The sequence below is a fragment of the Diabrotica virgifera genome, chromosome 10 (genome assembly GCF_917563875.1).
Source record: "Diabrotica virgifera virgifera chromosome 10, PGI_DIABVI_V3a".
Taxonomy (NCBI): domain Eukaryota; kingdom Metazoa; phylum Arthropoda; class Insecta; order Coleoptera; family Chrysomelidae; genus Diabrotica; species Diabrotica virgifera.
In genome coordinates, this window is record NC_065452.1 from 68,214,019 (window position 1) to 68,238,384 (window position 24,366).

The following is a 24,366-nucleotide window of genomic DNA, read 5'->3' on the forward strand; positions in this document are numbered from 1 at the left end:
TTATTTTCCCATCAATTTCGATTTTACATCGTAGTGGATATTTATATGTTGTCATACATTTGGTTTTTTCTGATGATATTATCATATTGTATTGCTTGGCTGTTGTATTGAAGATGTGTGTTAATCTTTGGAGATCATCTTCTGTCTCGGCGATTAATGCGGCGTCGTCTGCATAACATAATATTTGGATTTCTTTGTTCCCCATTCTGTAACCATGACCTTTACGTACTGCTTATATTATTTCGTCCATTATCATATTAAAGAACAGTGGGCTTAATGAGTCACCTTGTCTGACTCCGCTTTGTACTGGTATAAACTGCGTTAGTTTTTCATTTATCTTTGCCTGTATTCGATTATGAAAGTAGATTCATTTGATTTGATATTAATTTGGAATTCCACTAGCTATTCAGGATTACACCATTCAAACCAAAAAATATTTAATTATACCGTAAAAAATCTTTAGCTGCAAAACAATAAATGCCGATATGGATGGCACAAGCTCAAGATACCTGACTATGACTAAGTAGGAAAGATACCCCATTAAAATTTAGCAAAAAAATTGGCACCTCTTCATTTCCCTTATTATCAATAATAAATGTCCCTGACAGTATGCTGTCTCAGTTATTTTCACTTGTTGACGTGGTGTCTACTAAATTTTATTTTTTTTTTGCAGGAATTCCAAAAAACTATACCGTCCCCCAAACTTCAGGTGCTTTCCTGGGTAATAAGCTCCACATTTTAAGTCCTATTTCTGATAAATCATCTCAAGAACCAATATCCGAAACATCAGATAACAACAGAAACAATAATTCACAGAAGTGCACACCAGAAGAGGTTCAACCGGCACCAGAAACATTGAAAACCAAACGACGTCTACCTCAGAATAAAAATTTGTTAAATCTGGGTTTCTATGCTACCAATCCAGAAATCCAAGGATCGGATAGTGGAATTTCCATACAGTCGAGAGAAGTAAGAGAGTTTATTATCTACATATAAAGGCATAGTATATTATTCAACGAGCATGTAATGATGGCTATTACTCACGATGATGAAGTTTGCGACACGAGCCGTAGGCGAGTGTCGTAATTCATCAGAGTGAGTAATAGCCATTACATGCGAGTAGAATACTATACTTTTTCTACGACCTTTATTTATTTTAATTAGTAAAAAATTTAATTATCAACTACTCGAGATTTAAATTATCATAATTTACAAAAATGCATAAATGCTATTTACCCCTAGTACGTGGCTGAATAATTGGTTGCATACTATTACCAAATTCTTATTTATTGTAAAAATACAACTAGAAATAGTAAATATAAGTTCTATAAGTTATATTCGTTTTCGAAAAATTATAATCTTAAACTGTATCTACTGTCAGTGAATTTAATAAATAGGAAATGGCTGTTGTCGGTGGACGTATTTCATATATACATACATAGTTATAATGTATATTTACATTTAACTATATATAATACAATAATATAACTATACATAATATGTTATAACATATTTAACACAATATAATTTGAAAAATAAACACAATATTAGTTATAAATTCCAATTAACATAAGCAAAATGCGCTAATGTCACTGTCACTAAAATAAATGATAAACGTCAAAATTTTTAGTAAACAAGATATAAACGTAAAAAATATACTGACATTGTTACAGTTAAAATTCCTTTAAAAATTTTTCTAAGTTAATTATTGATATAAATTACAATAATTATTGTATTAAATAAACAGGTTTAAGTAATTTTATTTGCAGTTTATATACGATTAATATTAAAAGTAGCATGCGTCACTTGAATCTAACTTCAGCCCGTGAGTAATGACCCGTGAGTAACTTCAGCCCGTGAGTAATGAATTATTACTCACGGGTACAGTAATAGGTGCTATTATCTATGAAAAAATAGCGAATAATGAGCATGTTATTAAACGGTCGTAGAAAAAAATAATTACTTACGCCACTACTTAAATTAATTAGCAACTAAACTACGTGGGTGAATCAAATATAAACCGACCTTTCCGTCCCCGCTTAGCACACACTGGTGAATATGTCTAAATTAGTCCTGTGGTGGAAGGTTATAGTCTGTCTAATGTGTGACTGCGCGCTACCGCCTGCTCTCTAATGACGTGCAATCAGTTACTGTTGCGATGAGCGAAAGAGTATTGCTATGTTCGGTTGCACAACGTATTGTTATCAAATTCCTTGCAAAAGAAAATGTTAACTCTATTTTTAATGGGAAATAAGCCACAATTTTACTAAAAAAAAATGAATTTATTAAAGTTTCGACTTCCAAATCGGATGCCGTTGTCAAAATACAAAAATATTAATGAATTAAACAAAAATATTTTTTAAATTAAACATTTTTGTTTAATTCATTAATATTTTTGTATTTTGACAACGGTATCCGATTTGGACGTCGAAACTTAATTAAAATAATTTTTTTAGTAAAATTGTGGCTTATTTCCCATTAAAAATAGTTAATTACAAAAATGCTACAAGAAAATAACTTCAGAACAACATAAAGAAAATGTTGGTCCCGCTGAAATTTGGCTAAGATTAAAAAATCAATATAGGGAATCAACACTGTTCAGTACACAAGTGAAATTTTGCTATGACAAGTTTGTTGAAGGACGAGATGCCGTGCCAAACAAAAGTCATCAACGACGTTCAAAAATTGTCCGGTAAAGGAGAAAACTAGTTTGTCGGGAGGCAAAGTTTTAGCGACTGTTTTAGGATTATCGTGACGTTTTGTTGCTGGATTTTCTTCATGAGAGACGAACCATTACTGCCGTTAATTACTGTAGTCTTTTGGACCGTGTTCGAGCTGCCTGCAGGTCCAAAAGACGGCGAGGTCCTATACAAGATGTGTTGCTCTTGCATGACAACGCCCGACCACATGCAGCTACCCTAACACAAGAAAAAATAGCGGAAATACATTGGACTCTCGTCGAACATCCTGACTACAGTCCTGATCTTTCACCATGTGATTACCACATGTTCGGTCCATAAAAGATGCACTAGGCGGAGCGCGTTTTGATGACGATAATCAAGTGGAGCAATATGTGAGCAATTGAAGACCCTGGTGCAAGAAGGGGATAAGTATCAATATGTAAATTTTACAGGAGAAGCAAAAAAAGTTTTATTTTTTAATTTAAAATTTATGTTGTTCATGAAGTAGGGCCGAACTAATACAACAGGTATAAATGATTTTGCCGACATTCTACAGCCAAACAACAATGCTATTAAGGAAAAAAAATTTGGTGCAATAATAGGATAAGTTTAAGCCTTTTTTGTACTGTAGTTTACAGCAGGTGCAAAAAGGGGATAAGTTACATTAAAACCCATTTTCAGAAAAAATACTTTATTATTAAATGTGAACTACTTATTAATAAAAATTATAAAATAAAGCAACGCAAATTTTAACAAAAAGTCTATTTCTTATACAAACAGGTATCTATTATAAACGTTTTAATAAAATAAAACCCTGTATAAATAATTATGTAAATGTTTACAATACTGAATAGAGAATTGAAGAGCCTTTCAAATGAGCTGCCAGACAACCCCTATTCTCATTTAAAAAATCATCGATTACGTCATCACGCCCAGACGGATGACGTCACTAGTATACCATATATGCCACAATATCATAACTTAAAAATAAAAATCGACCTGTTTCGGGTTTTTCCTTAAAGTCGCCGGTTTACGAAATAACGAATTTATTTCTTTCATTTGTACCATACTGTATACACATGCAACGGTGGAAAATAGTGTCGCGCACGCGTGATTATAAATTAAAAAACAAAGTAGTTTTGAACAGTGTATTGCAAAAAACTCTTTGGGATTTCATCAATCGATGTTTAAAGAATATCTACCTGCCTCGGCAACATTCAAATTTTCCGTTTTTCACATAGTTTTTGAGGGTTAAAAATGGCCGATTTCGCAATTTTTCAATTTTTAATCGCTTTTATGTCAAAAACTATCAACTTTAGAGAAAAGTCACTAAAGACCTTTTCTGTTTGGAATGATCCAAAAAACCTAAAAAAACTTTGTTCCATGCAAAAAAAAATAATTTTAGGAAAAAAACAAAAAAAAAACGTTTAAAAAATTTTTGACTACCTTTTGGTCCTGGCAACATGCAAATTTGTTAAAAGGTTTTTGAGTAAGATTGTGCAAAAAATCCGAATCAGAATATTTTCCCTAGCGGATGCGCAGTGGCTTTCTGGACTAAATGTGTTTTTATTTTTAATGTTTTATTAATCTAAATTTTTGTTTTTACAGAAAAATTCTAACGGGATTCGAACCCGCGTCTATCGACGATTCTATCCCAACGACTGAGAACAGTGAGGCTCTCAGACAGCTAGGCTATCACCGCCGACAATACACAAAATAAAATTAAGAATATTTAAAAAATATTACCTTATACTTATAGGTATAGTTCCTTATTAATTTTGGATGTCCTTCAATTATTTTGCGCCGTCGAGTAATCTGCGAAACCTGTATCAAACTTGACAAATAAGAGTCTTGTTTTTCTTGACTTGAAAGAGTATTAAAAACCGATATTATTTCCTGCTTTTAGGTTTCTGAAAGTTTTTCTATGCATTTCTTACTACACTTGCAATCATCGCCTTGTTTCCTTTCTGGTACCACTTTTCCCGTTGTCGTAGATTTATAAGTTTCACCTCTAGCTCTTTTTATTTTCTGCACATTTCTTTTCCTGCTCTTGGGATCTCTTGTTTTCTTTCGTCCATGTTTATTATTTGCAGATTCTTTATCAGCGGACTCCTTCTCTTCATATAAATTATTTTCAGATGCACCAGAATCATTCGAAGGCAGAAATTCGCTGCCTGAACTTTGAAATGGTTCATCCTCACTATTTGAACTCATAATAATATCCTATGATCTAGTAATAATAAAAAAATCCTCGATACTTTACTAAACCCTACCTCTCGCACTATGTTAACTCTCCAACAGTTTCTCGGTGACTACGTGATTTAGATCGCGTTCGTAGCTCGTGCAGATACCGTACCAATCGCGGCAAGCCACCGGTGCAATAGTGGGACGGAATAACACACATATAAAAATTAATTCAAAATTTGGTGCAAGAACGGGATAAGTTACACATTTCTTATACCGTTCTTGCACCAGACCATACCAGGGGATAAGTAGTTTTCTCTTATAATTTCAGTATCTATTACTAGTCGAGGGCGCATCTGTTTTGAGATGGACGTTGAGAGGTGACTCAAATTTTTTTGCAGAAATTGCTTGAAAATATCTCAAATAATAATATATGAGTTATCCTCCCATTCAAAGTGGTCCGAAACATTGTATAAATAATCAAAATGTCAAAATATGAAGGAAAAATTCGATATTTTTATTGGTTTTTTGATTATAACTTTAAAACTATTCATTTCTGAGAAAAGTTGTACTGACATAAAAGTTGCGTAATTAAATAAATTTCCTACAATATAGAATTGGTTAAAAATTTAAAAAATAGTCACCCTTGTTGCAAAATAGCAATAATTGCAAAAAAAAACATACAAAAACAAGTATTCGCATTTTACGTTTTTCAACCATTTATGCTACACTTAGGACCTTCATATTGTACCCAGAAAAATTTTATGATATAGTAAAACAACACTGTAAATTTCATTAAGATCGGTTTAATAGATTTTGCAAAATAAATTTTGCAATCCAGCTTTCGCAAAAAAAATTCATTTTTTTAAAATGTTGCAGGACTGAAAATAAAGCAGATAGCAGTATGGATAGAGTATATGTTTTTATTTTGCAATAAACAAATTTATTTATTTATATCGAAATGTAATAAAAATTAAAATGTATCAATCATTATAAGAGGTCATTGGAATGCCCAATCAGAGCAAACTATCCGCTGTCCTGCGCGTAGCACCAAAAATTAATGTTTTTTTAAAACATTCCTGACGCCGTGGAAGTTAATCGATTTTAATTTTGCAAATTAAAAATGAAAGGTACAGTACAGTTCTATACGCAAAAAAAATTTCAACTTGCTATCTGCTTTATTTTCAGTCCTGTAACATTTTGAAAAAATGAATTTTTTTTGCGAAAGCTGGATTGCAAAATTTATTTTGCAAAATCTATTGAACTGATCTTAATGAAATTTACAGTATTGTTGTACTGCATTATAAGGTTTTTTTGGGTGAAATATGAAGGTCCTAGGTGTAGCATAAATGGTTGAAAAGCGTAAAATGCGAATATTTGTTTTTGTATGTTTTTTCACAATTATTGCTGTTTTGCAACAAGGGTGACTATTTTTTAAATTTTTAACCAATTCTATATTGTAGGAAATTTAATTATGCAACTTTTATGTCAATACAACTTTTCTCGGAAATGAATACTTTTAAAGTTATAATCAAAAAACGAAGAGAAAAATCGAATGTTTCCTTAATTTTTTGACATTTTGATTATTTAAACAATGTTCCGGACCTTTTTGAGAGGGAGGATAACTCAAATATTATTATTTGAGTTATTTTTAAGAAATTTCTGCAAAAAAATTTGAGTCACCTCTCAACGTCCAAATGTACTAATATTTTTACAGATGCGCCCTGGTCTATACCTGTACATCTCCTATACTTGCGCCAGGCAAGAACAGTTACTTTTCAACCTAAATAAGCACCTACCTCGCTTTGGCAGAATTTGGTACTTATCCCCTTGTTGCACCAGGGTCTTCAATTCGTTAGATACCCTCTCTCATTCTCTTTATGAAAATAGAATGCAGAAACTCCCTAGCCGTTAGGAAAAATGCGTACAGAAGGGAGGAATCTATATGAAAAAATGAGGTATTGTTTAATTGTTGCAATTCTAATTCAATAAAAAGTTATTAGCAAAGGTCGGTTCATATTTGATTCACCTCTCATAAAATCACAATAAAGATGCACTAGAAATAAACAAACCAAGATTCGTTGAATGATACAAGGAGTACTACCACCGAATAATGATTTACAATGTATAAACTTTGTAAATTATGATTTGGGATTTACAATGTGTATGTTACAAGCAAAGTTAGGTAAACGGGTAATTCTAGGATTACCCGGGTAAAGTGCGAAATACTCGCCAGGTTTTAGTAAAATACATGCAAATGTAAAGCTGCTAGAAATATTGGTAACTCGAAATGCCACAGCAGCTTGTCTTGTTTTAACAAATAGCTTATAATTTTTATTTCTGCAGTATTTATAGTTTAACTTTCCGTACTTTTGTAAAATGCGTTTATTTTAGAAAATATTTTAAACTATTATCAGGGTATCAAGTCAAGGTTCAGCTTTACTGGAGTAGAATTATCAGCACCTCCTAGCCAGCAGGACTTCTCAGATTTACCATTCGACATGCCGAAATTGCGGAGGAGACGAGCTGTCCCTGAGGCTACTTGCACTTCAGGTAGCGCTACATCAGTAGATTTAAGGGACTTACCCTTCGATATGCCGAAGTTGAGAAGGAGAATGCGCCTTCAGCCATCAAACTTGGAAGCTAGTGTGTCCCAAGCGTCTTCAAGTCAAAGCGTCATAGAAGCAGATAGACAAGGTTTGTTTTTCATGTCAATTTCTTTGTAAAATAGTTTTAAAATTTATTTACTCAGTTTTGTAATTAAAGCAAACTACTATTCGCTGTAAAATACTATTAAAATATAAGAATATCTGGATAAGATTGGCTAAAATATCCTTCTAAACTAAACCTATCAGTTATTTTATTATCTATTTAGCGTTACCAATGAGAAAACATGACAGTTATGGAATAGTGGTCAATGACCTGATCTGGGTTCAGGATTTCGTAGAATAGTGACTAAGGGAAAATTTTCCAGCACTATTGTGGATCAGATGTGGTATGCAAAGATACTGGAAAGAACCAATGAGATCAAGTATCTATAGGTAACACTGGAATTCAAACTCAATTGGAACACTCAATAGGGCTAAGCGACTCTTCTGGAACTGCAGACGAGTTGTAGGTAAAACCTGGGTATTGAACCAAAGGTAATCTGTTGGTTGATATGACCGACAGCCGACAGTTGCTTTATGGTTGAGTATTTTGGCGGAGAAAGATGTGTTTGCAATTTTGTGTGACCCCTCTCACCACCCTACAAAGTCAATCGCTTCTAAGATATAACAGAAACCTTGAATAGTACAGGAACGGTTTCATTAGAGACTATCGTCAAATGTCGTCAAAATAATAATTGTTTTTATGAAAACCACAATAATTATTCAATGCGAAGTAAAATCCGGAAAATCATAGAAAGTATATTTCGGATATTAGAATTTGAAATATGTATTTTATTAATTCTTATTCTTGACATAAACTTACGTGCATAGAAATCGGCCCACTTAAAAATTTGTTCATTTTTGATGTCTCGTATTTCCTAAACCTGTTGGCCGATTTAAGTGATTTTTTAATATGTTATAGCCTTACTCTTTAGCAATATCACCGTAATTATATTATTCCTAAACAACTAAGTGTTATTGTATACCGGGTGTAACAATGATAGTGTGTTTTTTCCTCAAAGTTCGGAACACCCTGTGGAATATTTTAGTGTATATAAAATATTGAAATTAAAACTCAACTGTAGCCTTAGGCTTTCTTAACATTTTGCTTTTTGATTCATTAACTTATATTGGATAATAAAAAATTTAGGTATTTTAACAACTATCAATGTTCTTCATCAATACAGGGTGTTTCTAAATAAGTGCTACAAACTTTAAGGCAAAATTCTGCGTGAGAAAATAATGACCGTTTCATTTATAAACATATGTCCGCAAATGCTTCGTTTCCGAGATACGGGATGTTGAATTTTTTCTTACAAACTGACGATTTATTTACTGCTCTAAAACAGGTTAAGATATGCAAATGAAATTTGGTAGGTTTTAAGAGGTAGTTATTGCACATTTTTTGGCATACACCTAAGAATTCTATATTCACCATTGGCGTGCACACGGTTAATATGACCGGGTAATATGACCTGTATGCACGCCAATGTTAAATATAAAATTCTTAGTTGTATGCCAAAAAATCCACAAAAACTATCTCTTAAAACCTACCAAATTTCATTTGCATATCTCAACCGGTTTTAGAACAGTAAATTAATCGTCAATTTGTAAGAAAAATTCAACATCCCGTATCTAGAAAACGAAGCATTTGCGGACATATGTTTATAAATGAAACGGTAATTATTTTTCATGCAGAATTTCCCCTTAAAGTTTGTCGCACTTATTTAGAAACAGCCTGTATTGATGAAGAACATTGCTAGTTGTTAAAATACCTAACTATTTTATTATCCAAGATAAGCGAATGAGTTAAAAAGCAAAATGTTAAGAAAGCATAAGGCTACAGTTAAATTTTAATTTCAATATTTTATATACGCCGCAATATTCCACAGGGTGTTCCGAACTTTGAGGAAAAAACACACTATCATTGTTACAGCCGGTATACAATAACACTTACTTGTTTAGCAATAAAATTGTTACAGCGATATTGATAAAGAATAAGGCTATAACATATTTAAAAAATCACTTAAATCGGCTGACAGGTTTAGGAAATATGAGACTTCAAAAATGACCAAATTTTTAAGTGGGCCGATTTCTACGCACGTAAGTTTATTTTAGATATAATTATTTCGAAGTCTAGTCAATATTATGTCGGTGTATGGGCCATTCCACGAACATACGCCTGTTTTGGATTACTTCGACAACGAATATTTTACTGTGCAACATAAGAAGTACGAAAGTAAATGGCGCTAATAATTATTCCAATAAACAACAATGTAATTTGCAATTTACTTTCGTTCTTCTTATTTTGCAGAGTAAAATATTCGTTGTCGAAGTAATCCAAAACAGGCGTATGTTCGTGGAATAGGGTATATTTCCATTGAATACTTTTCAGTGTATTATTATAAAAGCTTACACTTTTGCAGGTATTACTTTTAAATTAATTATTCCTAATCACAAGAAGTATATTACAAATATACAAGCTGTTTCTATAAGACGTGCTCAATATTATTTAATACATTAGCTTCAATGAGCAGATAACTTTGTGCCGCTTTGAACATTTCCGAATGGCTGACTAAAATACTTGATAGATTACCTTTTTTCACTATGTGTGTCGCTAAAAAGCTGTTTTTCTTTCACAAGAGCCTCTTGACAGAATCCGCTAACCGTGTTAGGTACACTTGACATAGCTTATTAAAAACCTTTTTCTTCCATAATTTGTTTTATCTCCTACTTTTTTTCTTTGAAAAATACTATTTCCTTATCTATACAAAGTATAATTTCTTTATCTCTTTGAAGAAACAAAATAAAATAGATAAGATTCAAATAGAAAAGTTAAGGACTTCATAAAATCTTCTGCACTTGTTAAATCCATAAATGTACAATAATTATTAAAAATTGTTTATTTGGTTTTAATTTTTAGCAATTTTTGTTTCCTGTTCAAGATATGTAGATTTTGATGACCTGCTGCCTATGTACATTATACAGGGTGTAACAAAAATGCAGATCACAATAAAATTACATCCCATAAAAATTTTATTGAGTTTTGTTCCCTTAATCCTCCCCAAATGTTTATGCCGTTCCAATTCAATTATTATTGTGGCACCATTAGTTAAACACAATCTTTTTAAAACTTTTTTGCCTCTCAGTATTTTTTCGATAAGCCAGTATTTATCGAGATACGGTTTCTTTTTAATTAATATGTTTACATACAAATTTAATGGGGGTTTTGTTCCTTTAAACCCCTCAAATGTTTATTTATGTACCTTCCAATTAAACTATTATTGTGGTACCATTAGTTAAAAACAGTGTTTTAAATCTTTTTTGCATCTTGGTATTTTTTCGATAAGCCACCTTTTATCGAGATGTGGCTAGTTTTTTAATATATATATATATATATATATATATATATATATATATATATATATATATATATCTCCTATGGCGCTACAGCCCAAGTCGGGCCCTGGCCTCCACTAGCATCCGCCTCCAAGTATCTCTGTCTCTAGCTGCTCTCCTCCAGTTGTTCACCCTCAATATCTCTTTAGCATCTGTTCTCACTTCGTCTAAAATATACCTAAAAATGTAAATTGTAATAGCTGTTTGTATAACAAGGGAGGAAAGTGCTTCTTTTCCTCCCGAGACTGAAGTTTACTGCCCGACGCGTAACAGAGGGCAGTAATCATTCAAGGGAGGAAATGTCACTTTACTCCCATGTTATACATATGGTTTTTCCACCTTCCTCAAATTAATAACACGTCATTTTTCATTTTTACTTAATTTATTTATGTAACTAACCAACAAAATTTATTAAAACTAAAACTAACAAGTAGGTACAATATAACTGTCAACTGTCAAATATAAGTCAAATTATTAATGTAAACATTGTTAAATCAAAATAACAATTTACTGTTTTTTACCATTCTGCAAAATACAGGGTGTTTTATAAATAAACGTTAAAATGTATAGATACTTACGTAATAGAAAATAGATATTGTACAGGGCGTCAATAAGTTATATTTCATGAATGAAATACCATGACGTCACTTTTACTTCTCCTCCCTAGGGAGGAAAAGTACAACTTTGCTCCCTAAAATCAGGTCCGGAAAAGTATACTTTCGGTAGAGGTAGGTGGAAATAGCTATTTGTATAACAAGGGAGGAAAGTGCTACTTTTCCTCCCGAGAATGAAGTTTACTACCCGACGCGTAGCGGAGGGCAGTAATCATTCAAGGGAGGAAAAGGCAATTTACTCCCATGTTATACATATGGTTTTTCCACCTTCCTCAAATAACATGTCATTTCTTCATTTTTACTTAATTTATTTATGTAACTAACCAACAAAATTTATTAGAACTAAAACTAACAAGTAGGTACAATATAACTGTCAACTGTCAAATATAAGTCAATTTATTAATGTAAACATTGTTAAATCAGAATAACAATTTACTGTTTTTTACTATTCTGCAAAATACAGAGTGTCTTTAAATAAACGTTAAAATGTATAAATACTTACGTAATAGAAAATAGATATTGTATAAGTTATATTTCATGAATGAAATACCATGACGTCACTTTTACTTTTCCTCCCTAGGGAGGAAAAATATTTTTCTCCCTAGGGAGGAGAAGTACAACTTTGCTCCCTAAAATCAGGTCCGGAAAAGTATAGTTTCGGTAGAGGTAGGTGGAAAATAAATTTTCATATTGTTACCAGGTCTCTATAACCGTACTTAACCATATACAAATATGTAGTGGATTTGACAAATATTCAAAATATCTCGATAAAAACTGGCTTTTCGAAAAAGTACAAAGAGGAAAAAAAGTTTTAAAAACATTATGTTTAACTAATGGTACCACAATAATAATTTAATTGGAACGTACACAAAAGATTGGTAGGTTTACAGGAACAAAACCCCCATCAAATTTTTATTGGGTGCACAAATTTCATTAGATTTTTTTTTAAGATGTTCCTGCCATAGAAATGCAACATCTCGATTTTCAATAAAAAAACCTCTAACAGTTTTCAACATATTGGAAAAAATCGATTTTCATTCTGTAAATTCAAAGGGCAGTAACTTTTTTATTTACACATTTGTACTAAGGTGGGTTAGGTTCAGTCGAAATATTTTTGGTACCAGAATATATGATTTAATTTATGACCTGTATTTTTATTACACCCTGTATAATATTATATTGATATAAATTTCAGTATTCTTCAATAAACATACTTATTATTTTCCAGGATTCGACACAGTCATTTAACTTTTTGTATTATGTATTTTTTACTTCTGGATTAAATCTTATAACATATCTATGTTTATTTAAATATTTATCTAGGCAACATCCTGATAACTCTGGCGAAAACTGCAATATATCATATTTCTAATAGTTTCATTTAGATTTTATTACTATACCAAGGATATCACTATTTGCATTTTGTTATTAGGTTATTATTGTATGAATTTTTTTATTTCGTCGTTTCGAAGAACAACGAAAAGGTACAGGAACACTCATGTTCCTCTTCATTTGATATTTATCATTTTCTTCCTTTTCTTTTGGGAGTAATTCTTCAAAATGCTTTGGAAATCTAGCAAGTTTTCGTTTTGTATCAATTATTTAGTCAGTTTTCACGTTTATAGAATCATCATCCAACCAATTTACGTCCACTGCTGGACATAAGTCTCCCCCAATTGTTTCCACATTTTACAGTTTTGCGCTGATTGTTGCCAGTTTTTACTAATCCGCCTGATATCATCTGTTTATCATGTAGGCATCCTTCTTCTGCGTTTATCTTCTCTTGGTCTGCAATCCATTAGCTTTCGTGTATATCTTGAATCCTTCAGCCTGGCGACGTGTCCTGCCCAGTGCCATCTGAGCTTGGTGACACGTTCTCTAACATCTGTGATACCGATTATTTGTCTGAGATTTTCATTTCTCATTTTATCCCGTAGGATTAAGCCCAGCATGGATATGTCCATACGTCTTTGAGCAACCCTTATTTTCGACGCTGTTGCCTTAGTTAGAGTCGTTTGAGTCGTTAGAGAAGTTTGTGCGAAATCCAGCTTGTTCTTTTGACTGGTAAAAATCTATCTTCTTTTCTACTCTTGATGTCACTACTTTTGTAAAGAGTTTGTATAAGTGGCTTAGCAGGCTAATGGGTCTGTAATATTCTAAGTCTGTTTATCTCCCATCCTATGCAAAAGTACTGTTACTGCGTTTTTACATTTATCAGTTATCTATTTTGATGAAGGGATAAGTTAAAGAGATTGTTTATTTTACCTATAACAGTGTGGTCCCCGTTTTTGATGACGTCTTATTACGACTCCATCTTCACCTGGTGCTTTTCCATTTTTCATTTTTCTTAGTCCTTGATGGATTTCGCTAGTGGTTATCTCTGGTAGTATTTTGGAGCCTTAGATGAAACATGAAAATGAAAATTGAAACACAATTTTAAAGAGAATAAGATACTGTAATACGCGTTTTAGATCTTTTAACTTGATAAATTAACTGATAAGCAAATCGAAATGAAAAATTAGATTTAAATATTATTTTTGAAATAGCCGATTTCGTATTTAGCTTGTGTGGCCATGGAAAATTTTTATCAATATGACGATGTTTTTTAGCTTCTTGTCGACCAAAACTAACATTGAATTTGAGTGAACTTGGAAACCATCCGAAGCATGCTTTAGGAGTCACACTTTCTGGACTTGGACTTACATTAAATTCAAATATAAATCAACCTTCAACAAGTTCTGATACGATTGATATATATTTGCCTCTAGAAAAACAAGGGTAAGTTGAGTTTATTTTAATATGGCTTCAAATTCAATTTTATTCCAAATATTTTTACTAATACTTTACTATTTTTTGCCCTTTTTCGGCTTATTAGAACATATAAGCATCTGGACGGATTGGGGGGTTGAATTGTCCCCTCTACCTCGTACAATTGGCCTGTTTGGGCGACTACCTTCGATGTGGTGGTTCGGGTAAAATTAAAACTCTGCAGGGATTAAGCTAATATAAACGAATTTACCTTCTTTATTTGGAGAATCATTTTCACAAAAACAAACTAAAACTCACTACTTACTAACTTTTACAAAACTACTTCGCATCTAGCGGTCTAAATTTACGATGCATGTTGCTTCGTTGAATGTAGGCACACAAATGCTAAAAAAGGCGGGAGAGAACCACACTCCCAAGCGATTACACAAAAAACTCGGTTTCAGACCCGACGCATTTTGAAGCATGCAAGGAAACCTGCTTTTATACACCTATCCAAATTATTATGTCGGTGGAAAGGAAAAGGCGAGTGTCAGTTGCACCATAAGTTGCAACCGCAACAGCATCTATTTACAGAATAATACTAACAACATGCACAAGTGCACTAGTTATTGCAACATTGCAGCATTCTTACTTTTGTACCCAGAGAAGGATTGAGCCTTTAAAGAAGGCCCTCATTCGATTGAAGCTCCTAGCTTTTCCGATGTTTGCTGTTATCCCTGGTTGTTGGTCCATTCTTTATTTATTGTGGTGAAGAGGTAGTTGTAGTGCTTCACTCTCTCTGCTGGAGTCTGCTTAATTATAGAATACAACATTATAATACCAACAGCGCTACAGGCCATATAGTCCTACGGCTTCTACATTGGATTTCTCAACACGTTGCTGACAATGAAGCGGTCATCTAGACTTGTAGGGTATCGATGTAGGCTTTGACCTGGCTTGCGGGTGTATGAAGCTGTGTACTGAAATCGTATGATAGTATCCCGTACCACATTCATAGATATAAAAGTGAGTGTATTTTGTTTTAATGTTTTTTTTTTATTTTAGATGGTTCCATGGCCAAATAAGTAGAGTAGAAGCCGAAAATGTCTTAAGAATATTAAGGGAAGGCAGTTTTTTGGTGAGAAATAGCGAATCTATTAAAAATGATTTCTCGTTATCTCTCAAGTAAGTAATTTTTATTGAATAGCCAATAAGTAATGTCATAAACCAGTGAGAAATCATTTCAGAACTCTATAAATATTTTTTGAAGCAAATTAGAGGTATAAATTCTTACGTGCTTACAAAGTACACACACTCTTTTTCTCGTGCCGGTGGGTATATCTATAAAATACCGGGTGTCCACTTATATTTTCCCCCATTTTAACTGCCTATAACTTCTAAATGGCTCAAAATAAAAATATGCGGTTTTCATTGAAATGTTTTATTTTAGTAAAAGTTTTGTCTGAATGGATTGAATTTTTTACATCGCTTTTAAATACGAAATAAAATATGGCGGATTTTTGAAAAAAACGTTGTTGACTTTTTTTTAATGGAACACCCAGTATCTTCTTTTGTAAATTGAAAGAAAGGTCATTCACCTATCTAGCGATATAAAGTTTTTCAAAATCGGTTGTCAAATCACTGAGTAATTAATTTTTAAAATGAGAGGTGCAACGTGGATACCACTAAAGCTCGGATTATAGGCAAAATGCATTTTTTTTGCCTATTTTGCCTATTATAATTGTTTTTTGCACTTTTTGCCTTTTTTCGTAAATTCCGCCTATTTGTGCCTTTTTTTAAATTTCATGGTACTACCTATGGTATTATTCTATTACTAAACCATTCTATAATAAAATTTTGGGTCAATAATAAAATATCAATGGTTTGTTTATATAACAGATTTCTAGGAATATGTACCTGATCGAGACTTGAGGGTTAACTATTTGGAAATCCCTAAGCTTTATTAGTTTATTATCAGTTGTACAGTCGGTTACTGTATCAGAGTTTAGTCACAAATTGCTATATCCTAGTTTAGTTTTGTTGCGTATACCGAAAAGCAAAGAACACGTTTTAAAACGTTTTAGACATTTGTGTGAAAAGATGACATCTAAATTAAGGCTATGGATCGCACCTTATTCGGAACTTTCTCTAGAAGGAGATGGAGCATTTTGTAAACCATGCGGCAAATCGGTAAGTTTTATTTTTTCTCTTTTTTTCTCGTCCCACAACATAACTAAATTCTAAAGCGGTTTTAGAATTCTAATTATTTTTTTTTAAATTCTCAGATTTCAAGTAAAAAAAGTACTTTATTGACCAGCATTGTGGAACCCCACTTTATAAACGTAATTTGGAAAAATTAAATTCCTCTAAGTTAGCCCAAATATCTCTGCGGGATAGTTTAAGCAGTTCAAAAAAAAAAAGGAGGAAGACGCATTTAAATTTGATTTATGCCAGATGATGATTGCATCCAACATTCCTCTATATAAAGTTAATAACCCTAGTTTTAAATGCTTTTTCGAAAAATATCTTAATAAATCCTTACCGGACGAGAGTACATTGAGAAAACATACTGTGGAAAAATGTTATGTGGACTGTATTTCAAAAATTAAGCGGGAGTTAGAGGGCAATTTTTTGTATATTATCGTGGATGAAACGACAGATGTATGCGGCAGGTATATAGCTAATTTAATGATTGGAATTTTGAACGAAAACTTTGCGAGAAAACCTTATTTAGTTGCCGTTAAAGAATTGTAAAAAACAAACAATTTAACAATAAGTCGATTTATACAAGATAGTTTAACAAACCTCTTTTTTCCCAACCCTATACCAGTGAATAAAATAGTTTTAATGCTTTCAGATGCTGCGGCATATATGTTAAAAGCTGCTGTTAATTTAAAGATTTTTTATCCTAATTTAATTCATTGCACTTGTGTAGCCCACGGGGTAAATAGAATTGCTGAAGAAATAAGAAATCTGTTTCCGTTGGTAAATAATTTTATAAATTTTATGAAAAAAGTTTTTGTAAAGGCTCCGTTGAGGGTGCAAATATATAAAGAAAGACTTCCCGGTGTCTCTTTGCCACCTAAACCAGTAATTACAAGGTGGGGAGCCTGGCTCGAAGCAGTTTTTTTACTTTGAACACTGCAATGAAATATAATTAGTTATGTCAGAATTTGATGATGATATTTCCGAAGCCATTCGAGAAGCAAAAAAAATATTAAACAATCCCAAATTGAAACAGGAACTCGCTTATATCAATGACAATTATAAATTAATAGTTACCACAATTACCTTATTAGAAAAACAAGAGATAAATTTATGTGAATCAGTAAAAATAATAGATAATTTAAAGACGAAAATTAAATCGGCACCTGGAAGTAACGGCCAATTAATTTTTAAAAAAATGAAATATGTTTTCGACAAGAATGAAGGTTTTTCGTTTTTATCTAATGTTGCTAAGGTTTTGAATGGGACATTTTCCGAGCAATTACAAATTATGCCAGATTTATTATCCGCTCTGAAATATGCTCCAATTACATCTGTCGATGTCGAACGTTCGTTTTCAATGTACAAATTAATTTTAAGTGATCGAAGACATAGTTTTAAGACCGAAAATATTGAAAAACATTTAGTTGTTTCTGTTAATGATAAAATTTTAAGTGGTTATAAATAATAAGTTATAGTCCTTTATTGCCTATATTTTGCCTAAATGTTAATATTCCTGCCTTTTTTAATAAAAATCTTTGCCTATATAGGCGCCTTTTTCTTCAATTTTTGTTGCCTATAAATCCGAGCTTTAGATATCACATACCTAAATAACATAACTAACCAAGTTATGTGATTTCCACATTGCATTTCTCATTTTAAAAATTAATTGCCCAGTCATTTGACAACCGATTTTAAAAAATTTTATATCGCTGGATAGATAAATAATCGTTTTTTCAAGTTTTTAGGTAAGTGGCTATTTTTTATATCTCTTTTAAATAAAAAATGGCGGATTTTTGAAAAAAAAAACGTTGTTGACTTTTTTTATTAAAACATCCAGTATATTTTTTGTATCTTGAAATAACGGTCATTTACCTATCCAGCGATATAAATTTTTTTAAAATCGGTTGCCAAATGACTGAGCAATTAATTTTTGAAATGAGAGATGCAATGTGGAAATCACATAACATAATAACATTGTGCTCAGTTATGTTATTTAGGTATGTGATATTCACGTTGCACCCCTCATTTTAAAAATTAATTACTCAGTGATTTGACAACCGATTTTAAGAAACTTTATATCGCTGGATGGGTAAATGACCTTTCTTTCAATTTACAAAAAAATGTACTGGGTGTTCCATTAAAAAAAGTCAACAACGTTTTTTCAAAAATCCGCCATTTTCTTTTTCGTATTTGAAAGCGATATAAAAAATTCAATCCATTCAGACAAAACATTTTACTAAAATAAAACATTTCAGCGAAAACCGCATATTTTTATCTTGAGCCGTTTAGAAGTTATAGACAGTTAAAATGGGGGAAAATATAAGCGGACACCCGGTATAATATGTAAATATATATGTGTATACGTATGCATATGAATTTATATATATATATATATATATATATATATATATATATATATATTAGAGCGGAGTAATTTATATGACAAAAAAAAGTCATCGGGTCACAATCAGTTTCTGATTCTACAATGAATTCTGTGAAAAAAAAACATTTCACCATAGGTATCTGATGAATTTCGAGGCGCCACATTTTTCATTTTAGTTTTGAGGTACATCAGAACTCGTCATTTTACGACTTCTGATGTACATTGAGGTTGATTGTGGACAAAATTTCAACTTTTTTTATTACGGAAAAGTTTATTTTAGTAGCTTTTGAGACGAGGAATCCATTTTTGATATCTATTTTTACCAAAATTACTCACCAGGGGGCGCTACAATGCAATTTTGTGAACGTCAGGAGTTGTCATTTTATGACTACTGATGTTCATTGCGGTTAATTGTGGACAAGTTTTAAACTTTGTTTACGGAAAAGTGAATTTTTGTATTTCTTGAGACGAGAAATTTAAATTTAATATGTTTTTCTACGAAAAACACTCACTAGGGGGCGGTACAATACAGTTATATGAATATTAGAAATTGTCATTTTATGACTTCTGATCTACATTGCAGTTGATTGTGGACAAATTTTAAACTTCTTTTACGGAAAAGTCTATTTTAGTAGCTTTTGAGACGAGGAATCCATTTTTGATATCTATTTGTACCAAAAACACCCATCAGGGGGCGCTACATTGCAATTTTTTGATTATCAGAAGTTGTCATTTTATGACTTCTGATGTACATAGCGTTTGATTGTGGACTTTTAAACATTTTTTACGCAAAAGTGTATTTTACTAGTTTTTGAGACGAGCAATCCATTTTTGATATGTATTTCTACCAAAAACACTCAGCAGGGGGCGCTACAATGCAATTTTATGAACATCAGAAGTTGTCATTTTATGACTACTGATGTAGATTGCGGGTGATTGTGTACAAATTTTAAACATTTTTTTGCGAAAAAGTGTATTTTAGTAGTTTTTGAGACGAGTAATCAATACACATTTTTGATATGTATTTCTACCAAAAACACTCACCAGGGGGCGCTACAGTGCAATTTTATGAATATCAGAAGTTGTCATTTTCTGACTACTGATGTAGATTGCGGGTGATTGTGTACAAATTTTAAACATTTTTTTACGAAAAAGTGTATTTTAGTAGTTTTTGAGACGAGGAATTCATTTTTTTATCTATTTGTACCAAACATACTCACCAGGGGGAGCTACAGTGCAATTTGCGTCATTTTGTGAGTAAAACAATGTTAGTATTGTTATTTTTTTCTTTTATTTTTATTTAGTAGATATTAATTCTAAGTTTTTAAAAATATTTAACATTAACTTGATAATTATGAAATTTTAAAAAATTAATAATTCTGTTAATGAAATTAATTAAAATATAATAATTAACTAGACCTTAAGCAATTACTTTTATATTAGGTAGGGGAGCCCAAGCGGGGATTTCTGCAATTTCTCGAGCACGTCAGAATATCACATGGGGAGAAACATTGTACCCTGTAAATGTACCCCTACCATATATGGACTATAACTACAGGGGATTTCGTTAAGGAGGGTCCGAAAGAATTTATTATTAGAAAATCTCGAAATCATCAGATCAGTGGCGTACTGAGCATGGTTCCGCGGGACCAGGGCCCGGGCCCCGTGGGGGCCCGCTTTAATGCGCTTTTTGCTTCTTTTGTTTCTAATTTTATAGGGACATTTTGAACTACACAAGTACACAGATAAGAAATGTAACTGCTTAACAGATTTTCATTTTTGTGTAGGTACTTGTGTAGGTAAAAACAAGAATAATTATGAAAACAAAATTATTTTTAAAACAAAATGTTTTATTTAAATACAGGGAATGCTGTTCCCTACACATTTTATTTACCTGCTTTCCAAACATGTTTCAACTGATAAAGACTAACCGCCAGGGCCTGACTACACGTGATAACTCAAACACTTGTAAATTAGCACGATTCATGAATAAAATGTCGGTATTTATACTACAAAGTTGTAAATATGCTTTGCAAGTTTTACTGCAATAATCCCAATACAATAGGGTCGATACTGGTGCTTTAGAACCGTCATCATTCAGCCTGTACTTTTATATAGGTAGGTGATTCTTAAAAATTTAAATTAAATTCTAAATATAGACAATAGTGGTAAGGATAACTAGACACTAATTTCTTTTTAAGAAATTCTCGTCGTTTGATAAAATATATCAGCCCTACCGTTATCCAAGGTTTTTTTTATTTAACCGTTTTATCTCCCTAGAGGTTTGTATGAAATTATTTAACTTATTTATAAATGTAAATATTATGCAATTTGAGAATCTATTTTGTTCAAATAAATTATATTCCAATGTTCATTTTTTAAATGCTGTGTTAGTTTTCCGGTATTAATGTTTTTAATTATGACTGTAATTTTGGATGTAGAAAGTTTTTGAGTTTCATTATTTATAAAAACGGCTGGCGTAAAGTGATCAATCATGCGAGTATCAAGAACGATAGGATTAATATTAATCTACTGTTTTAATAGCCTATTGTTGTTTTTTTAAGTTTCTAACATCAAAAGTAAGTAAATTTCGATCAAAATAATGTTAGTATCTTTTTTTTGGTTGGTAAAGAAAGTCGTCAAAATCACCTTCTAATTAGCATCCGAAATGATATTAATCGTTACCGCTTCACAAATTACTTTACTTTATTGTTTATAAGATATGTAAGATTCGTTGGTTCAAGTGCTTATTTTTGAAAAGGCTGTAGTCAAAATGGCTTAAACGAGTCACTAATCACAAGTGTATGCAAAATTTGAACAGACATATCTTATAACCAATTTTTGTCGTCAGGAAAACAAAAAGTCCAAAATATTCACAATAGCAAAACCTATATTTTTTATACTAGGTAGTTGAGATTTTTGAAGTTGAGTTATTTTGAAAAAACAATTTTTTTTCAAAAGTATTCATTTTTTTGTTATTTTCAAGCCAAATTGTTTTTAAAATTGAGCACTTTGAAGCGGTAAAACTTACAGATCATATAAGCCAGGGGTCACTTGACATGTTAGGTTTGTGTATGCCGAATTGCATCTCAATCCGAGCAGTTCTTTAAAATTGACAGCAAAAACCGTGAGTAAATGGACTATAAGTTAGTTTGAGTTTTTATGGAATATTTTATGATACATGATGATTTATATTGAATGTTTTGGGCGGGGGTCCGCATCCCAACTGGAACCAGGGCCCGCTGATCTATCAGTACGCCACTGCATCAGATTAAGATAAGGTAAGTAGTACATGCAGTATATTTAAAAAATCTTGCGATTTGAGCGGATCCGTAAGGAAATGGATGAGTCACAAAGTTTCACAACTTTGATCGTCGGAAATTAACGTCAGATCGAAAAACTAAAAACTACGTGTTCAATAGTTTTTAAAAATCTATCAAATGACATCAAACACGACCACCCACGGTGATGGGGTGGGGGGTTACTTTAAAACATTAAAATAGGATTCCCCATTTTTTTATTGCAGATTTGGATTTCTTAGGTAAACATAAGTAACTTTTATTCGAGACATTTTTTCGAATTATGGATAGATGGCATTGTAATCGTAAAACATGATTTTTGGAATTTAAAATAAAAAAAATGGAAAGTATCCAGTAAAATGGAAAACTTGACTTAAGTTATTTTGGTTTTCGGACTTAATTTTCACAATCCAATAGGTCTCCATAACGCTCGAGTAACTGCAAATTTAGCACACCTGCCTCCCCTACTAATACGAATGTATTACATCAAGCTGGTAGAGTCATATAACTCCAAGACAAAAAAGGTATAAAAATCTTACAATTAAGATAAAGGCGGAAGTGAGCGCTTTAAAAGTATATAGGCCTGGATCCCGCGAACAAAAAAAAAGTTGATTAATAGCAAGCTGAAAATTTGTTAATAGCTTAAGGGTGTCTAGTCGGACAAACTTTGATATATGGGAACACTGGAAGAGGGGAAGTTTTAATTGGGGAACAGGTTAAAAATTTGGAACGTCAGACTACGAAAACGTCCCATATATTTTGTCAGGCAGACCTTCCAATTGATTTGTTACCCTTTCATTAAACACTCACACATTTGCGAAAATGAGACTGCTATTTATCACCAACTGGACATTTTAATAAGTCATAAGTCCGACACGTAGAACATGTCAAAGGACAGGAATTATGCTTGGCAAAATATTGCCAAGATGATCAGCAAAATCGAAATATACAATATTTTGGGAATGGAGGAAAATGTAAGAAACGGCATTCTAACGTTTTCTACAGCAAAATTTGACCAAAACCTCGTTTTAAATCATACTAATTTGTTATAATGCCTTATAATGACATTTTTCAGTCCCTCGTATTAATACCTTATTTTTCCATTGATACTTTATGATAAAATATACAAATTGAGAAAAAAGAAGAAGACTGTTCTGGCTTAAATGTTTCAGCTCGAGCTTATTTTTACGTTCCTCAGAAGCTATACATCAAGTTTTAGAAAAATCGAAGATCCAAAATTTTTTTGATCCAAAATTGAGTGGTTTAGTTACTCAAAAACATCTAATTTATTATATTTCAACTAAATTTAATTAAGCAAAATATTGTTTAGTAAAGTTTATAATAAACTAATTAATATTACCTATTTTTTGTAACATAAAATCAGGGCCTATTAAATAAAAACGTTGAAAAAATAATATTAACACTGTTTTATCCAGAAAAGTAGTCGTAAAATGACAAAAATGGCACTGTAGCGCCCCCTGGTGAGTACTTTTGGGACCAATAGATATCAAAAATAAATTCCTTGTCTCAAAAGCTACTAAAATACACTTTTCCGTAAAAAAAAGTTTAAATATATCCCCAGTGAACCGCAATGTACATCAGAAGTCATAAAATGACAAATTCTGATGTTCATAAAATTGCATTCTAGCGCCCCCTGGTGAGTGTTTTTGGTACAAATAGATATCAAAAATGGATTCCTCGTCTCAAAAGCTACAAAAATACACTTTTCCGTGATAAAAAAAGTTGAAATTTTGTCCACAATCAACCTCAATGTACATCAGAAGTCGTAAAATGACGAGTTCTGATGTACCTCAAAACTAAAATGAAAAATGTGGCGCCTCGAAATTCATCAGATACCTATGGTGTAATGTTTTTTTTTCACAGAATTCATTGTAGAATCAGAAACTGATTGTGACCCGGTGACAAAAAAAATTACTCCGCTCTAATATATATATATATATATATATATATATATATATATATATATATATATATATATATATATATATATATGAAATAAACGAAAGGATTTCTCTGGTGTACAGAAGAAATCCTTTCCGTAGTGGCCGTGACCATGTGAATTCAAAGTCTTGATAAAAGACTATGAAACGACAAAAGATACCTCTTTGTATCACAGATTTGTCTACAAAGCCACGTTATTTGCTACGCATTCCTCAATAACGGAGAAACCGTTATATATAT

General features: G+C 32.0%; 1 protein-coding gene across 1 annotated transcript in view; it reads left to right on the top strand.

Moving 5' to 3' along the window:
• The window catches only part of LOC126893049 (uncharacterized), a 54,231-nt gene that overhangs the window by 10,694 nt on the left and 19,171 nt on the right, over window positions 1-24,366 (top strand). Inside the window, exons 5-8 of the mRNA XM_050662989.1 lie at window positions 674-969; window positions 7,283-7,562; window positions 14,136-14,304; window positions 15,340-15,459. Coding sequence (XP_050518946.1) covers window positions 674-969; window positions 7,283-7,562; window positions 14,136-14,304; window positions 15,340-15,459 — 865 coding nt within the window. The remainder of the gene's footprint in view (window positions 1-673; window positions 970-7,282; window positions 7,563-14,135; window positions 14,305-15,339; window positions 15,460-24,366) is intronic.